We start from the raw sequence: 18960 nt of genomic DNA, 5'->3' as shown, positions 1-18960 counted from the left end.
AAGCAGACTCACTTTTTATAGCAAGTTTATATACACTTTACAGATAATTTCAGGCATTCCGAAATAACAATTAGTGCTTTGAACAATGGAAATAAGGACCATCAAACGCCCTGAATAAAACAGCTGACATCCCTCGATCATAATTTTTGGTATTTTATTGCTACGGCAACATTGACTGTTCCACAATTCTGAGTATGTGTATCTGCTAGTGTAAGTGGAACACTGTTGAAGTTATTGTCGAAAATCAAAACCTTGATGGGAACATCAGGTGACCATGTGAAAAATGTCCGTAATTGACACGAGTTTTGTTGAAAACCACTTTCTGTGATACTGCTGTGATCAGGGCGAAATAAAGGCAAAGAGTAAAACTACAATCAATCAAATCAATCAATCAAAAAGAAAAATCCAAACTAGCCCCCTTTTCATCAGCTGAAGTCATAATAATAAAAAAATCAGAAAGTTCTGTCAACTATAATCTTATAAAAACTTTTCAGTCCTTTTAAACACTTTCATTTTTTGTCTTTTTCAAAAAAATATATACACCCTTAAACACAAAAGTGATTTGGTTTTCCAAAAGGGCCTTCTTGCATTCAAAATTTCATTGGGAAAGGCTTTTTCGTTGTCATGGCAAACACCGCTCGCAATCCTAGGTACCGTGAGTGCAGTACCACACGGCTCTATTGTCGCTGTAGACACAGCTGGATCTGAGCTGTGATAAACCAAATACGAAGGCACTCAAGGAGAAGTGTCTGCAAAAGACAGCGTGTGTGTGTGTGTGTGTGTGTAAAAGGGGATGAAGGGATCAGTTTTCAGAAAGACTACCCCGCTGCACTTCATAAATGTTCATCTGAGGACCTCTCAGTGGCAAAGTAAACAACGATCAGATCAGACTGAGATGATCATGGCCCACTGGCCGCCCCCTCTCGGCCTTCGCCGGCCTCTCTCCTCTCTCTGGAGGCATGTGTGTCTGAAGGCCCATAGGCGTCTCAGCCTGTGCTGCGCTGAGCATCTCCATGGTTTGGCATGGTGAAAGGCTTCTCTGAGTGGTAGAGGGGGTGGAGAGGGGAAGCTGCTGTGGACAGTTGCAGGAGGAAGTGGTTTATTTGACACACAGAAGCCCCCCCACATTGGCAACAAACTCCTCCAGGCTCTTGAGGAAGGCCACCTTCTGTTTGCGGTCCATGGTTGGAGGCGTGCTGCTGGCAGTGAGGTTGTTGAACGCGTCCGCCAGCCGCTGGTAGATCACGGCATCCCTCTGGTTGGAGAGCAGCGTCTCCACCAGCTCTGAGTACTCCGCCTAAGACAAACACCATCACTTATCAAACCACATCACATTAATGTGTCACGAGATCAAGCGTTTCTTTGTTAAAACTCACTCAAAACTTTATAAAATGTACTTCCAGGTAAGATTCATGTTTTGCAGCTGATGTTATTTTATTGAGTTAAACAGTGCTGTGTACCTGGTGAAGGCACACTAGTGTATAAAGCGCTTCTCCAGCTGCTACTGTCATCTCAGTGTTGTGCTTCTGGAGCACAAGCATGTCAAACACCAGCTATGGGGGGGAAGAGAGAGTGAGCGCACATTATTAATTCACATACTTTATACATGTGTATTCATCTCAGACAATTACATATTACAATGAAGGTTAGTGACTTATTGGATCTTGTTCGAGCATTTTGAGATTGTCGACATCAGCCAATAATAACTCTCAATTAACATCAAGTTTTTTTGCACATTCTGAGAAAATATTGCATAAAATGTGTTCACTTCAGTTAAATGTTCTCTTTTGGTGTTGTATTATGTACTCTACAGTTTAAATGTTTGGGGTAAGTAAGATAAAAAAGAAAAGAAAAATAAATTAATACTTTAAAAAAAAAATTTTTTAGACAGCCTGTTATAAACCAGTTGACTCACTTTAAGGAAATGTCGTGTGGCAATAAATAGGGGTGTGTCCTTTTCTTGTGTCTTGGCACACTGCTCAGCCAATGGGGACAGAGCCTCAAGACACAGCTGACTGATCTCTGAGCTCATCCTGCAGTGTGTGTTAAGGAAAAACACTAGACCATAGACACCATAATTCAACAAAAACTCTCAGTGAAATCCAACACAATATGCTTAGCAAGCACATACGTCATTAAATAACATGAAAACATAAGTGTAAACAGACTTTTTTCTGCATACACAAAAACAGCAAGGATACGAGGTCATGCCCAGCTCCAGGGAGCACATGAGACTTTTGAAGAGTTCCTCAGGCAGCTGAGGGATCTTCTCTGGGAAAATCTCACAGATGAAGGTGATGAGCTTATAATACTGGTTACACAGAGAGGGGAACTGGGTACAAGAGACAGATGGAGAGAGTGTTTCAGAACAGCAGTGCACCTTTTACTTCAAACATCTGAGTTTGCAATGAACATCTGAATAATTTTCAAAATACAGGTTGAAAGTCAAATTTTACCTTAAGCAAGTCCTGAGACATGAGGGGCAGCACAATATTCACCCCATACAGCACGACATCAGCAGCAGACACGGCCCGTCCAGCACCGGAACTCTGCTCCTGCCCGCGAAACACCTCATCTGCACACATAACACAGTTACTCTTCATCTCACACAAAGAGGCTCACGAGTTACAACGTGAGTAATGTGAATCGTGAATGAGCGCTCGTACCGGTGTCGCTAAAGTCAATGAACTCTTTGGACAGCAGGTTGGTGAGGAGCTCCATGATGAGCAGAAGGTCTTGGTATTGATCCTCCTCTCCAGCCACATCTAGTCTCTTGCGCCCCAGATTGTTCTTAGAGTAAACCTGGAGCAGCGTCAAGCACACCTCGTACAGTTTCATAGACTTAGTCTGTGGAGAAAGAGACGGGGTGTGTTCAAATTCATTAAAAAAAAAAATTAGGATGTATATATTTGTACATAATGTAAGGCAAATAGTGCATGTGGAAAAATACATCTAAAATGTGAAATGTATGGTCACATCAGAACCAATGCAAGCGTGAATGTCTCACCTCCCCCAAGTAGCAGATTTGTTTGTGAGCCACTTCCACAAACACCTCTATGATGAGGTTGACCGTTTCTGGTGAGTTTCTGTAGACCTCCATGAGGCCGATGCAGCTGGACAGGAAGTCCATGAGGAAGCTGAAGAGAGACGCGACGTTGTCGATCTGCGTCGCTTCAGCTATGCCGCACAGAGCTTCCAGAGTGGCCACGATCTCCTGCTTCACGGCCTCCTCTTGACAGATCTGAGCGAAGTTCTCCTGGTTAATGAGGTTTAGGAAGCGCTGCTGGAGTGGATGCAGTACCTGCAGTGCAGAGACAGAAAGAGTAATGAGGCAACATTTCATAAACTTCTCATCAGCAACAATGCTTGGGCTTCAAAACATTTCTCTAGAATCATTTTTTTCTGACCTCAGCCCAGTATTGCTGTTTGGTATCAGAATCCATGTGAGCAAAGCCGCCCAGGACCAGAGCCTTCATCAGAGTCCGCTGGACTGTGCTGGACAACATATGTAAGGGAGGACTGCGACTGGCAAACTGCTTAGCCAAGTTCCACCAGTTCTCACACTGCACAACAATGTTCGCCCTGAAACGTGAGAGAGGAAAGTTAAGATAAAAACACAGATATATAAGACAAACTTATATGTTGTGTGAGCAGATTTTACTGAACAGCTTAAGGAATAGTTCACCCAGAAATCATGAATTACAGACCTGTATGACATTCAAATGTGTTGCATCGATATTATTGATGAGATGAGATATGTTAGACATGCCAAGTTTGAATATGCTCATACACTAGCGTTCAAAAGTTTGGGCTCAGTAAAATACTTTTATGCAGCAGAGATGCATTAAATTGATCAAAATTGAGAGTAAACGTATAACTTTACAAGAATTTTATTTCAAATAAATGCTGTACAGTTAAACTTTCTATCTATCAAAAAATCCTGTAATAAATGTATCAGTTTCCACAAAAAATATTTCAACATTTATAATAGGAAATGTTTCTTGAGCAGCAAATCAGCATATTAGAATGATTTATGAAGGATCATGTGACACTGAAGACTGGAATATTGGAGTAAACGTATTAAAATAGAAAACAGTCATTTAATTTGTAATAGTATTTAACAATATTACGGTTTTACTGTATTTTTGATCAAATAAATGCAGCCTTAGCAAAACTTTTCAAAAACATAAAATCTTGCAAACCCAAACCTTTGAACGGTAGTGCATTTGAATGAGATTAAAGAGAGACAATGGACTTTCTTATGGAAGAATTAGAATATAGTAAACGAGTCATATGTACTACACTCATGGTGTTTTTTTGTGCTTGACAATACTTAGTTACTATATGCTTTCATTTAATGGAAAAAAGCTGTATTCTTAAAGGGATAGTTCAACCAAAAATGAAAATTCTGTCATTAATTACTCACCCTCATATTGTTCCAAATCCATAAGACCTTCGTTCATCTTCAGAACACAAATTAAGATATTTTTGATGAAATCCGAGAGCTTTCTGACCCCCATAGACTGCAACGTTGTTACCACTTTCAAGGCCCAGAAAGGTAGTAAAGACATTGTTAAAACAGTCCATGTGACTAAAGTGCTTCAACCTTAATTTTATGAAGAAACAACATCTTTTGTGCTAAAAAAATATATTAAAAAAATGGATCAGAAAGCTCTGATTTCATCAAAAATATTTTAATTTGTGTTCTGAAGTTGAACCAAGGAACTACGGGTTTGGAACGACATGAGGGTGAGTAATTACTGACAGAATTTTTGGGTGAACTAACCCTTTACAGTCTCTTTTGTTACTGGGTTTAGAATGACTTGAGTGTAAAACTATTCCTTCAATGCAATTACTTAAAACAAATTTGCATTGATACGCAGTGCAATTTATAGTTAATTTAATTAACATTTATTCATGTATTATTTATGCAATCTTAAGTTTAGAATTGACTTTAAGATGCAATGCCATAATTCCACCAGCAGGTGGGGCTCATTAAAAACATTTGGTCTTGTCTCAACTGAAGGTATATGAAGACATCAGCACAAACCACGGGCTCCCTTGAGCCTGTCAGTGAGCAGCTGTCCTGCAGAGCGTTTAGCTAATTAGACACATATTTAGCCCTCATACACATTACTCCAGCAGGCAGACACAAACCTCTCTCTCTTCTCCACCAGAGTCACTAGCAGCTCCACAGTGTCATTAGCCAGCTCAGGCTCAGAGCTCCACACTGACAGATTATTGATCACTTTCTCCAACAGATATCCCACAATCCACTGCGCCCCCTCAGTGTCTGCTCCAAACGCTGTGCTGAGGGGCATACTGATCTAAAGAAGAGAAGACAAAAGACAAACACACAGAAGAAGAGTCAGAAGACATAAAAAATGTCACATAAAAATGTCTAGGTTGTGTTCCAGGAATCTGTGTGTGATTTCTAAACAGAGATCCCAGAAGGCTTTATCCAGACATCGTGCCTGCTGTTTCCACACAACGATCGACCTCATTTTGGCAACTCACTTGGCCGTAGAGTTTCTCGTCCACCAGCAGGTATGTCTTGGCCCAGCGCCGAAGAAACCAGACAATGTCTTTGCCCATCTGAGGACTCAGGAGCCCAGTAAGACTCGCTCGCGTAGCCCGAGATTCCACCTCTGACGTTCTTAGCACCGCCGATAACAACCTGTGACAGAGAGACGGAGAAATGGAAGTGTAAATGTAGCTAAATATACAAGGCAATTTTCTGCCAGCAGAACAACCTGAAATAGAATGACAATCTGTTCTTTACAGGAAAATGAAGGGAGAAGAAAAACAAGTGTGAGAAATGGCAGAGGGGTTGGAATGGAGTTCATGGCGGTTCTGTCAAGATGCTTCGAGACTCAACAAAGGCCCACAATAACAAACGGTATCATTCCTTCACACCTCCACTGGTAAAGAAAGAGGACACAAGAAAGGGATTATAGCAGCTTACTATCCTGGAAGACCGATATCCCATGCTCCCCGTGAAGTGCAGCACCATTAAATGTTTCACATTGTTTGTGAAGATAAAACCCCACTGACATTTCAGAGCTGCGGGGTTGGTGCCTGTTATTGGGAAACACAATCCCTTGGCCCACTGTCTTTCCAAATCCTCTACAGTCTGCTCGCTTTCACCCACCCATCACCAGCCTACTGTCTCTCCAAATCCTTTGACCTCCACATCGCCCCCCATTCAAATTCTCCATCCCTCCCCTACCCATCAACTCTGCGTCCTTCCAATCTTTCAATCCTCACCTCTATCCCATTCCACAATTTTGGAATAACTCCATCCATTAAGACCAAATCAGATTACAGGCAGATTTTTACTGACAATACCACTAGGTCTCTATGAGACCTAACCAGTAACCACATAAACAGCTTCTACATCATTAAAATTACACTATTCATTAAATTCACAGGTTGTATCCCATTCCAATCAGATTAGAATCAGATCAAATATCTACTTGGAAATGCCAGGGGAAAAAACCCTGTGTGTGTTTAAGCATAACATGCCTCTTGATCCTTCCCCCTTCAAAATATTTTTAATAAAATAAAAAATACTTGTTAATTATTATTAAGTAATATGCATTTACATATAAAGTTAAAATTATATATATTTATATATATATATATAAAATTATAAATGCATAATTATAAATATATTATAATTTAATTCGTTTTATTATTTACATTTTCTATACGTAAAATATTATACAATTATATTTTTGATTGTTTTATTATTGTTTTTAATATAGTTATTATTATTAAATAACAACAATAATAATACACATTTTTACATAAATCCAGCCTTTAATACAACAAAAGGTGCACATAGACCTAAAAAAAAAAAAAAAAAATCAATCAACTAGGAAATAGCTTCTGAACACACGCACGACTCTCGGCCCCTAGCGCTCCCCTCTGACCCTGAGCTCTGATTGGCACCTGGCCTGGCTCTAATTGAATAATGTGTGGGGAGTGGTGTTGCAGGATTGGCTGGCGCCGGCGCAGGGGCCACTAAAGGGCTGCTGTGAGCGTGGCAGGCCTCGCTGGGCACGTGCCAGGGCATTCCCCGCTGGGCAAACGAACTGCAGATCAAACGGCCTGTGCTACACCACGCCTGCTCCCTCCAGCAGCATTTCTGAGTAATAAACTTTAAACATGAGGAGGCTTAAATCACCAAGTCATTGTTCCTGTAGACAGCAAAATCAGCCAACAGCTGGCTGGTTATTATGCTCGCTTGTTTTATGCTTGTTTCTTATTCTCAGCAAGGCTGTATTTATTTAATCAAAAATAAGTAATGGGCGGTAAATAATGGTGCAAATAACAGTAAATAAATGAGCGCAAACCTTAGTAAATGCTTGCCTTTTCATTCAAATACTCTCCTCCCATAAATTTTGCGTCCGAATGGAAAACTCCTACAAATACAGTGCTATGCATAAGTTTAGACACCCATGCTAAAGTTGACTAAAAAGAGGAATAAAAAATCATATTTTTGAAATTGAACTTAATGCCTTAATTTAAAAAAAATAGGAAAAATCCAACCTTTAAGGACACCAATTTTCTTTGTGAATGAATAATGTATCGTAAATAAATAAATGTTCTTCCTTAAAATACAGGGTGCATAAGTCTGGACACCCCTGTGTTAAATTCCCATAGAGGCAGGCAGATTTTTATTTTTAAAGGCCAGTTACTTCATGGATCCAGGATACTATGCATCCTGATAAAGTTCCCTTGGCCTTTGGAATTAAAATAGCACCACATCATCACATAGCCTTCACCATACCTAGAGATTGGCATGGAGTACTTTCCATAAGATCATCTCTCAATGCAAATCAAACCAGCTATTAGGCTAACTGAAATAAAACCATGCCAATCTCTAGGTATGGTGAAGGCTATGTGATGATGTGGTGCTATTTTAATTCCAAAGGCCAAGGGAACTTTATCAGGATGCATAGTATCCTGGATCCATGAAATAACTGGCCTTTAAAAATAAAAATCTGCCTGCCTCTATGGGAATTTAACATAGGGGTGTCCAAACTTATGCACCCTGTATTTTAAGGAAGAACATTTATTTATTTACGATACATTATTCACTCACAAAGAAAATTGGTGTCCTTAACGGTTGGATTTTTCCTAATTTTTTTAATTAAGGCATTAAGTTCAATTTCCAAAAGATGATTTTTTATTCCTCTTTTTAGTCAACTTTAGCATGGGTGTCTAAACTTATGCATAGCACTGTACATATGCAATAATGTCAGCCGCAAAAATAACCTTGTCCATGCCTTTTGAGCGCAAATTTGTTACTGCGTGTGTTTAGTAAGTCCTGACAGTAGGTTTTTAATGCCAAAAGAGCATTAAGCTGGCACAAGCTGTTATTAAATCTGGCCCCTAGTCTATTATGAATCCCTGTGGCAAATGTTTAAAAAAAGAGCAAAATAGATGGGTCTATAAGTGTAGCAAAGAGGAGGAAATGTAGTATTATTATATCTCATCTACTAAATGATGAAATTATGACAAGCATCTATATTTATAGGAAAATCACTCTACACACCTACTGTATGTTATTTTTTTCCATGGCATCTTCCTAAAAAATATGAAATTTGGCACACTTATAGGGTACATTATGAAAAGTCATTTGATCAAATATGGGGTCAGTCCCTCTAGAACCACTATCAAATTTCACATCCATTTTCACTAATAACCTTTGAACTTAATCTAGAAAGTTGATTCAAGTTTAACAAGCAGTGATTAGTGATTTCCTCCCAAATAGATTTTCGAAAAAATACTGTCAAAAAACTCCTACAGCCTTCATTGGATTTACCCTAAATTTGGCAAATATCATCTTCATGGTTGTAAAAAGTCAATTAAAAGCTTTTTGATAAATCAAACCACTCGCATATAATTTTCATTTGACATGAGGATGCCTTACAAGAAGTGAGGGTGTATCTTAGTACAATGCAGTGCAAGAATCAGCTTGAAAATGTTAAAAATAAGAACAAAAAGGAAAACTTCTGAATAATATTGCCTGAAAAATTGGAATGAAAGGAATTCATAGCATGATTACCAACAAACCTGAATCTTCTTTACAGAGTAATGACACACTGGCACGTTTACTGTGAGGACTCTTTACCTGATAACGGAGTCTGTCCTGTTGCATCCTGGGATGGAGGTGGCCTTCTCTCCAGGAGAGCCGAGGAGCTGCAGTGTAGTGTTGATATCCACCTCAGTCGAGTGTTTGATAGAGTACTCCATCACTTCTGAAGGTATCAATGGTGTCTCACCCTGAGGGTCATCAGCCAAGAGGTAGCCTGTTAAAACACCATAAGACTTCAGAACAACGACAAAAAGCAAAAATAATGTCCAGTTGCTTATGAATGAACACTGAGGTTCAACCTGACACAATAAAATTACCTGAATGAATGGAAACCTTCAAAGACATATAAGGTTAAACATGCTACTCACATTTGTGAGTGAAAACGAATAAATGATGACAGAATGTTATTTTTTGGGTGAACTTATTCCCTTTGAGGATGACACGGACCTGACACTAATATGAGCCAATGAATGTCTTCATAAAGGTCATCTAGAACTTTCCGGTCCACTGTGCCTGGGTCTGCAGTTGCCATGAGGTGCTGTTGGTGTCTCTGGAGCTGCCCGTGAAGCCGTGTGACTCTGTCCTCTAACAAACTGAAGACAGATGGGAAATGTAAGGCTCACAGTGGTTGTTTATTACAACAGTTTCTCTGAAGAGGAGTGTGTGTTTCTGTACCCTGTGAGAAGAGGTATACAGTGGTCTGCAGCAATGCGGCCCAACATGCCGATACTGGCCAGCTGATCTGAGAACAGCTCTCTGTCGTCCTCCTGTAGCTCGTTTATTTCTTCCTCTTCATGAGAAGCGACACCATTTGCAGTCTAAAAAGACAAAGCGTATGACTAAAACCATGTGCTGGAGCGGCTGTGTTACTTTTGCAGAGGATTCTTTGAAGGAAAACAGTTTTAGACATTTGTTGTGCTTCATGCTTTTCCATTTTAATTAAGATGAAAAGCAAGCCACAAAGTCAACAACAACAAAAAATTCTAAGAAAAGCAACAAATCACCAACAAATTGAACAGCCAAAGACATTTTGGCAATGTTAACAGATGAGATTTAACATGGTGAGAAAGCTGTGTTTGGGTGTGAAAGTGAATAAACACAGTTGTTCTGACCAGGTTTCTCGTGCCGTCGGGAGCTGCGAGGTGACACTGGATGTAGGAGTTGAAGACTTGCACAGCGGGCTGGACGAAGCAGCCCCGGGGGAAGTGCTCGTCCTCCTGCACTAACGTCAGCCAGGACTCCAACAGCTTATCATATGCCTCCATGTACACCATGTCATCCTTATCCAGCTAGAGACAAAGAAACGGATGTGATTTCAATCATGTCACATGACACATCCCTTTTCTATATTCCAAGGCCGTACGCCCCTCTCATAGAAAAATTTAAAATATTGAATCCAAATTTTAAAGTGTATATATTATTGTTACCCTGATGTTAAAAAGCTTGAATATGTTAAATAATATTATTTTTAATAGTACTGAATGAATGAATGAATGAATGAATGAATGAATGAATGAATGAATGAATGAATGAATGTCTCACTATTGTTCCGAAGCTGAACGAAAGTCTTACGGGGTTGGAACAACATGAGGGTGAGTAACTACTGACAGAATTTTCATATTTGGGTGAACTAACCCTTTAACTCTATTATTCAGAGAGGATGCATTAAATTGATCAAAAGTAACAGTTAAGACATTTATGTTTCAAAAGATTTCTATATCAAATAAATGCTGTTTTTTTTAGAGTTTAGAAATGTATCACAGTTTCAACAAAAATATTAAGCGGCACAACTGTTTTCAACTGATAATAATAAGAAATGTTTCTTGGCTTCTTGATTTCTGAAGGATCATGTGACAGGGGTGATGACTGCCGAAAATTCAACTTTGCCATTCCAGGAATGAATTACATTTTAGAATATACTAAAACAGTTATTTTAAATTGTAATGATATTTCACAATATTAATGTTTTGCTGTATTTGTAAATCAAACAAATGCAGCCTTGAGGAGCATAAGAGATTTAAAAATAATAATAAAAAAAATTATTCCAACCCAAACTTAATAAATCTTACAAAGAACCAAACCAACCCCAAACTAATAAAAACATGTGAAACTAAAGTGTCCAGCCCTAAAATATGGGTGTGAAAAAGTACACTCTGGTTTAATGGTTTTATTTTTCCTTTTAATACAATAAAAAGTCTGCTGCGACAGAGCAGTTCTCTATATAAAAAAGAATAATGAGTTTGACATTCACAGACCTCGGCTACTCTCTAAAGCAGTGGTTCTCTACCTTTTTTGGGCCAGCGCCCCCTATCCAATTTCCAGGTCCCATACATTGTATTAATTATTTTTAACTATCTTGAAACGATCCAAGCAGCGTTTCGCGCTCAGATGTGACAGCGGAATAAATACATTACCAAAATGTGATTAAAGAATATATTTAAATTATCCATCAAATTGTCATTTTCTCCTTACAGTCTTGCGAGTTAACAATAATGCCTGACCAGTAAATTACTTTGTGAACAAAGAAAACATTTTGGCATTAGGCATTGGCATTAGTTAATGCCTAAAAATGTAAAAGTTTTACCTTATAAATTAATAAATTACCTTAGTTTAATTAATTTTAAAATTCGTCGCCATAGAGAATGGGAACATGATTTATTGAAAATATTTGAAAGTATATAAGTGGTTCTTCAGTCAATACTTTTTTAATGGCTTGTCAACTTTCCATTCCTCCGCTGCGTGATTCTAGTCAGCGCTGATTCTAGCCACCACCGGATTGTTGTCAGCGCGAAACACATTTTTGAGCACGTGAATACTGATTCGTTGAGTCGTTGCAAAAGAAACGATACATAGCTTACATGTCGCATTAAACTGGCAGATTTTAGAATGTTGTAGGCAATTATTTTGCAAGTAATAACATGTTTAATCTTGTCTCGCCTGGATCTTTGGTGGAAACTTGTGAACGCTCCCCATTAACACCTGAACGCCCCCCTTTCAAAAATCTTGCTTCCAACGCCCCCCGTTGTTCTCTGAACACCCCCGTTGAGAACCACTACTCTAAAGTGTGGTTGCAGTCTGTTGTGGCACAAATGCAGTACTCACCACCTCCTCCAAGGCGGCGCTGCGACCAAAGGAACATGTGAGCAGAGTGAGACAGTTAATGAAAGAAGCGAAGAGTTCGTTCGGGAGCGCTGTCAGAACGCTTCGGGGAAATGTGCTGATGAGGTTACTGATGATGCTGGAGATACCCACAGCCTCTGAATCTTCGATCTCAATCCTGTCAGAGGGTGAAAAAGACAGAACAATCATGTACTTACTTACAGTGGCAAGCCTGTCCCTTAAAGGGTCATCCCACAACCAACCTCAATCAATGTTCTCTTATCTGGAAGTGTGAGATACAGCATGAGCCTGCATTGGTCCAGTGTAAACTGTGCAGATTTTCAGTTTCACTGAAAATCTTTGTCTATGAGCACAAATACCTCAGCTGCTATAAAGGGAGACTTGTGATTTCAACCACAACATTGACCTGCCGTTGTGCTGGCACACTACATGGATTCTGGGAACACAAGGGTTTTTTCCCTCAGAAAGAGCAGTCGAGGTCTGCCTTTCTTTACGCTCCCAACTGCGGCTCTAACCCATATCAGATGGATTTAAATTGTAAGCAGAAGAGTTCAATCACGGCAGATTGGCGGACCTGCCGCATGGTTTTCCGATGATGCAACTGGAAAAATGCTCCAGGAATAGGTGATTACAGAATGGCAGAGACAGAGAGAGGGAGGAGTGGGGAGAGAGAGACCCCGACTCACTACGCCTACTTGTTCTCAAATTCCAAACAGCAGTGTATGAGAGAATGTGTGTGTTATTTAAAGCTGCAGAGACATCAATCCATCTTTATAGACATAGCAGAGAATTTACAATGTGAGTACTAACACAGAACTATGCCAACAGTGTCAAAACTTAACTAATTTATCATTTTGAGCCCCAGAAAGGACTTAGGAGAAATTCTCCATTTATGTTTCTTGAATAACAAATAAATAAATAAATAAATAAATAAATAAATAAATAAAGTATTAATTTCACTCTATGAACACAAATGGAGTAAATAAATAAATAAGTAGTAGTAGTATTTTTTTTTATTTAACCATGTACTTCAGGGGCATCTTTGCCCCCACACTTTAAATATATGGGTTAGTAGTTTTGTAACTTGCCCTGGTAATTTTCTAAACCTGGTATTTGGTAGAATCTCCGTGTCAAGAACATGCCTGGGTCATATTTACCTCAAAAATCAAAAGAATGAAATTAATTACATTTTACTTAAAAATAATGAATCCCATATTTTTAAGATCATTAAGATGTTTTGCATTGCTGTAAAAAAATTATCAATGGTCCTAAAATAATAACACACAATATAATTTATTTTATGGATTAAAATGATTGTGGGATTAAATGTGTCCTAGGCATGTTTTCATATATACATTAGACAACTACTATGCAGTGATCTTACAATTCAAAAGAATACATATGTGAATAGCAAGCACATCAAGCAAACAGTGCAGCACGTGACTGAAGGTCTCAGAGAAACGCACCCATTGATCATGTTGAGCAATCCCTCCACCAGGTGGGCCAGGTAGGTCACCTGAGCGTTCTCATCGGGGAAGATGGGGCCATGCATGGAGGCCAGCTGGGCCAGGCACTGAAGGGAATCCTGCGCCATGTCCGAGTCCTCTCTGATCTTCCTGTGCACCTATAAGACAGAAAACAAGAGAGAGACGGGCTGAAACACGTGCCATTTCCTGACTCATTACGCTGACGTAAACCAATCCTATTTTCAAAAACCCCATAAAAGGAGCATGTCTGGTATCAGATCATCTCTTCACCTTTTTAAAACTGATTTTCCTATGAACTCAGAGTAGATTGCAATGTCTTCATTGACTAACTGATACAGACCACACAAAGATCAAGACATCCTACAACGGACCAAACGATACACTCTAAAAACCGACATCAATGCAGCTCACCAACAGACTGAAATCCTTCTCCTCAGGAGACATGATATATATCATATCATAATGAGCGTATAAAAGAGAGAATAGAAGCAGTGGAGGTCGGAGAGAATGTATAAGTGACCGTAGGTATATTCTACAGTGTTAAAACCAGACAGGCCCCCTCAAAGAGTCCAGGAGGAACTGCAGACCGGCCCATGGGCAGCTGACAAAACACACGGGCTGGGGTGCTCACACAGTCTCTCTGAATCACAGAGAAAAGCCGCTCTCATTGACATATAAAAACATACTTTCTCTCTCTCTCTCCTCTTTTTCTTCTGCTCTCTCTTACGCACAGATACGCAGGTCTGTCTTCGATTTCTCATCTCACGCAAGTCTCTGAAACATTCTGCTCAGTGGAATAATGAACGGAGGAAAATTGTGGAATAGCCCTCACCTTCGCCAACGACAAAACTATAGCTTCTTGCCACGGACAAAAACACCTGGCCGCCTCAACCCAAGCCAATCAATCAGATCGGCTTCTCAAACACCAATCCAGTCCGAGGGGTTCACTAGGACGAGCGGCATAAAGCGAGAGCTACATGGTCAAAGAGACGGCTAACGTTTCTGAGCGGACTGACTCAAGTCTCCAGCACATATGGTTGTTTGGCACACTCCTTTGCTCTTTTTCTTTCCTAAATCCCTGGAATCTTACTCTCGCTCGTCTGTTCGCCAGACGTTCTGGTGGAGATGCTGCGCGAAGAGGTGCACAGAGTCGGATGGAGCCCTCTGAATGATCTGGTAGAATGTGGATGAACCAAAAGTGGCATTTCCTCAACACATACCACCTCCTACAGATACACAGATGAACATCAGCCACTGGGCAAAGTGCTAACGCTAACACACCATAGCACAGCCCTGTCTGCTAGAGCGGTGTGAAATCATCCTCTGAGCTGAAGAAGAGAAGGAGAGAGAGAGAGAGAGAGAGAGAGAGAGAGAGAGAGGGGGGGGGGGGGGGGAGGGAGGAGGGGTGTGGGGTGCGGATGACAGAGAGAACTGGATAGGGAAAGAGGGAATGAGAGAAGAAAGAAAAGAGTACAAGGCCAACGCTTTGCGAGCAGCATGCTCTGTAAAAACAGCTGCGCTAAAGAACATCCACGCCATGTAAACTATGCCAATCGCCTTGAGTCAGACTATAGTTAGAGTCTGGGAGGGGGCGTCTAAATCAAAACAAGACAAGGTAGCTCTCCGAAATGAATGCGAGAGAGAAAAGAGGCAGGGAGACCTATTAATAGAGAAAAGACAAAGCCTTGTGTCTGTCCACGGGGAGGATTAGACCCTCTCCTGGTTTCTATTCTCACCGCTCATTTCTCCAGCCGCATTCAGCGTGTTCAGATCCTGTTACAAAATCAGAGGCTACAATCAATCACCTTACGACAGCGTTATACTCAAAGTGCCATAACAAGCCCTGATTGTGTTTATACCATAAACAAACCACGCACATGCTCTGAGTCAGAATCTGATCTCAGCTTCTAAAACTCTTTGCCTAGCGCTAAACACATGTGGGTGAATCTCATGAAACTTGTCAAGAAAAAAAAAAAGTGCAGCCCAAAATAAACTATAAAAGAATGTGTACTAAATAAATAAATAAATATAAATCGAAATACAATAAATAGAAAGAAACTGATATTTATTTGTTTCAATTGTGACACTCTCAAATGAATAAATAGTTTCATTCTCACTGCTGAAATGCAAATTAATTAAACATTAAAAACAAAAATCTTTATATGAAATCATTTTTGAAATACAGTATTTACAATAAAAAGATTACTATCATTTTGCATCTCAAAAAAAGATTTTATAAAACAAAGATTATATAATATATAAATAATTGTTTAAATGTACAATTGTTAAATACTGTAATGAGAATCACTACTGAGAATAATGGGAATTATTCTTTAAAAAAGTACAAAAAAGTCAAATGTCTGCACTGTAATGAGAATTTTGTGCAAATGTGCCTAACTGTCATGGAAATGAATGTCACAACACAAAAATCTTAAGGGTCCTAAATTATGCTTCATTTTTTGGTAATACAATTTTTTTTTTTCTTGTGACAGACATGTTTTTCTGAGTTTCACCCATTTTATGGATGCATAAAAATGTGACTGTTACTAAATGAGTGAGTGCATGTGAAGACGGAGGGTGTAAGAACAAACCTAAACTAAAACCACAAACAAAAACACCCTTCAGTCGGTTTGGCTGGTAGGAAAATGTTAGCGCAGCTATGGCTTTATTAGGTGCAAAGAGAAAATGAGATTTATTTTAAGTTATGCTTCATTTTCTCTCCTCTGCAAATTTCCAAACTTCTGAGACGCAATCAAATAGGCAGAGATGGAGACCTCTCCTCGGACCACCTGAGGGAGGATTTGAGGCTGTTAACAGGGGCTTTGAATCCAGGGTTCAGAGTCTAATCCTGCAGCTCATCTCTTGTCACCTCTGACCCCAGCAGCGCGTGTCTGGACGCCCCCTCGTCTGTTCAGGGCACAGCTGAGAAGCGAGGACCAACAGCTGACGGGCCAGCATACACACACAGACACCGCTGACAGGCCGACACACGCACACTCACCCTCCCCTTCAATAATTCACCCTTACGCACATAGATCCCCCTGCATGGGCTTAGAAAAACAACAAGCGCACCACACACAGCTACGAGGAGACTCGTAAAGACACACAGAGGGTGTGACAGCTGACCACTCTTCATCCTTTAACAAAAACATTCCCCCCACTCACTGTAAATACCACTAAATATCGCATGGCCCAAACAACACTCGAGAGACCAGCACAAAACCACTGAACATATCATGCTCAGCACCAAAGAGACTTCACTGAACTCTCACTCAATACCAAATTTATTTTGCATTCTATAAGAGTCATGGTCTAAACATCAACGCATGTGTTCTGAAAATGTTTGTGGCTGTGGTGCTGTGAATGTTCGAATCTGGCTCGCAATTTTTCCAGGTCTTGTTCACCTCTGTTCAGTCTCTTATGCTCACCAAGGCTGCATTTATTTGATCAAAAATACAGTACAAACAGTAATATTGTAAAATATTATTACAATTTAAAACACCTATTTTCTATTTTTAATATTTTGAAATGTAATTTATTCCTGTGATGGCAAAGCTGAATTTTCAGCATTATTACTCCAGTCTTCAGTGTCACATGATCCTTCAGAAATCAGTATAAGAAGATTTGTTGTTCAAGAAACTTATCTTATGATCAATGTTGTGCTGCTTAATATTATTGAGCAAAACCAGTTACTACATGTACTTACTATACGGTTAGGTTAGGATTAGGATTTGGTTGAGGGTTAGCTGCATGTAATTATGCATTATTTACTGTTATTACTATGGTAAGTACATGTAACAAGGACACTGTAAAATAAAGTGTTACTGCAAAACCTTAATACATTTTTTCAGGATTCATTGAAAGTTCAAAAGAACAGTATTCTTTTTGACAGAAATATTTTGTACCATTATAAATGTCTTTCTTTACTTTTACTTCTGATCAATTTAATGCATCATTAATTTAATGTTTTTAGCAGTGCATATAAGTATTTACCATACTGGATGTTTTCATATTTTACAACACGCTTTTTGACAACAATAACATACTTTAATGTCAAAGTTAAATATATATTTCCTTAGTTCTTGATAACAGTATATTTACACATCAAATTAAAGCGACACTAAGGAACTTTTCCTCTTCGGTCGCCCTACAGGTTGGAAGCGGAATTGTCCATTACCGCTGTCGTAAATAATTTCTCCGCCCGCAGCCTACTGTCACACGCACACTCGCTGTTGATCTAGCACCGGCTTTGGAATGAACGATGTCCACTGACAAGGTAGAGTATGTTGCATGATTTCATGAAAGTATGATGTATTGCGACATCAGAAACGAAGGAAAACTAAATAATGACTATTATAACGCTTGACGTAAAGCAAGTCAAATTTGTAGTTTTCTTATGGCTCATTCGAACTACAGAAACGCGACCCGGTTTGGCAAACTTGCATAGTGTGGTTATAGCAGATATATGGCTGCAAAGCGAATCCAGAAGAGCCTTTCACCCTGTTACGACTTGATGAACCACTGATACGATTTTGGAAACATTATTTTAAGGTAAAAAATGTTCCTTAGTGTTGCTTTAAACCACATGTGGTTTTATGTTTGTTATATTAAAACAGTTAAATTCTTAATCAAATAAAAAATGTTGGATTTAATTTTTTTATTCTTTATATTTTAGATGACAATCAAGTATACTAAAGGAAATAAAAATAAATGTAATGCGCAAATAAATTACATCCATTTTAGAATCTAACATGCACGTGAAAAATCAAGCATATATATCTGGTATTTCAGTACGCTTCAAAGCCATAACAGCAAATCCCATAAGAGACAAATGAGACACTTATGTTTGAACAGCCCTTGACCTCCAGGTCAAAAGACTGACCCTTGTTAAGACGGGTGCACAGTTTGTCGCCAGTTTACAGATTGCAGCCTCCTCTCAGAAAAGGCATGAATGATGGACCAGCATATTGGCACCTTGTAGACTCATTCCTGAGCAGCAGAGTGAAGGAAAGTAACATCTAATCAGGCTGTAGAAACCACCCAAGACTGATGGTGGAAAGTAGAGCATTATTTGGCAGCAGATGCCTCAGGGAAACCGTGCAATGGTAATGGAGTAAGAGCGGAACGCTATTTGGCATGTGCATCACTGATGCCGAGGGTAACCTGACGGAATTGTTCCACACATCACGACCGGAGTCTCACAGGCATTAGTTCTGTGAGATGTAATGACCCATTAGACTGAATGTA

General features: G+C 39.5%; 1 protein-coding gene across 1 annotated transcript in view; it reads right to left on the bottom strand.

Moving 5' to 3' along the window:
- Positions 1-2: 2 nt before the first annotated feature.
- The window catches only part of xpo4 (exportin 4), a 38663-nt gene continuing 19705 nt past the window's right edge, over positions 3-18960 (bottom strand). Inside the window, exons 8-23 of the mRNA XM_084121191.1 lie at positions 13693-13850; positions 12209-12383; positions 10219-10395; positions 9782-9924; positions 9554-9699; positions 9143-9320; positions 5518-5677; positions 5158-5327; positions 3408-3582; positions 3008-3301; positions 2667-2847; positions 2457-2575; positions 2202-2332; positions 1916-2033; positions 1461-1553; positions 3-1297 (exon numbers count right to left, since the gene is read on the bottom strand). Coding sequence (XP_083977317.1) covers positions 1100-1297; positions 1461-1553; positions 1916-2033; positions 2202-2332; positions 2457-2575; positions 2667-2847; positions 3008-3301; positions 3408-3582; positions 5158-5327; positions 5518-5677; positions 9143-9320; positions 9554-9699; positions 9782-9924; positions 10219-10395; positions 12209-12383; positions 13693-13850 — 2616 coding nt within the window. The 3' untranslated portion in view covers positions 3-1099. The remainder of the gene's footprint in view (positions 1298-1460; positions 1554-1915; positions 2034-2201; positions 2333-2456; positions 2576-2666; positions 2848-3007; positions 3302-3407; positions 3583-5157; positions 5328-5517; positions 5678-9142; positions 9321-9553; positions 9700-9781; positions 9925-10218; positions 10396-12208; positions 12384-13692; positions 13851-18960) is intronic.

The sequence above is a fragment of the Abramis brama genome, assembly GCF_963993115.1.
Source record: "Abramis brama genome assembly, chromosome: 8".
Classification (NCBI taxonomy): Eukaryota; Metazoa; Chordata; class Actinopteri; order Cypriniformes; family Leuciscidae; genus Abramis; species Abramis brama.
Note: the sequence above shows the minus strand (reverse complement) of the source record. Positions and strands in the feature narration are given on the sequence as shown.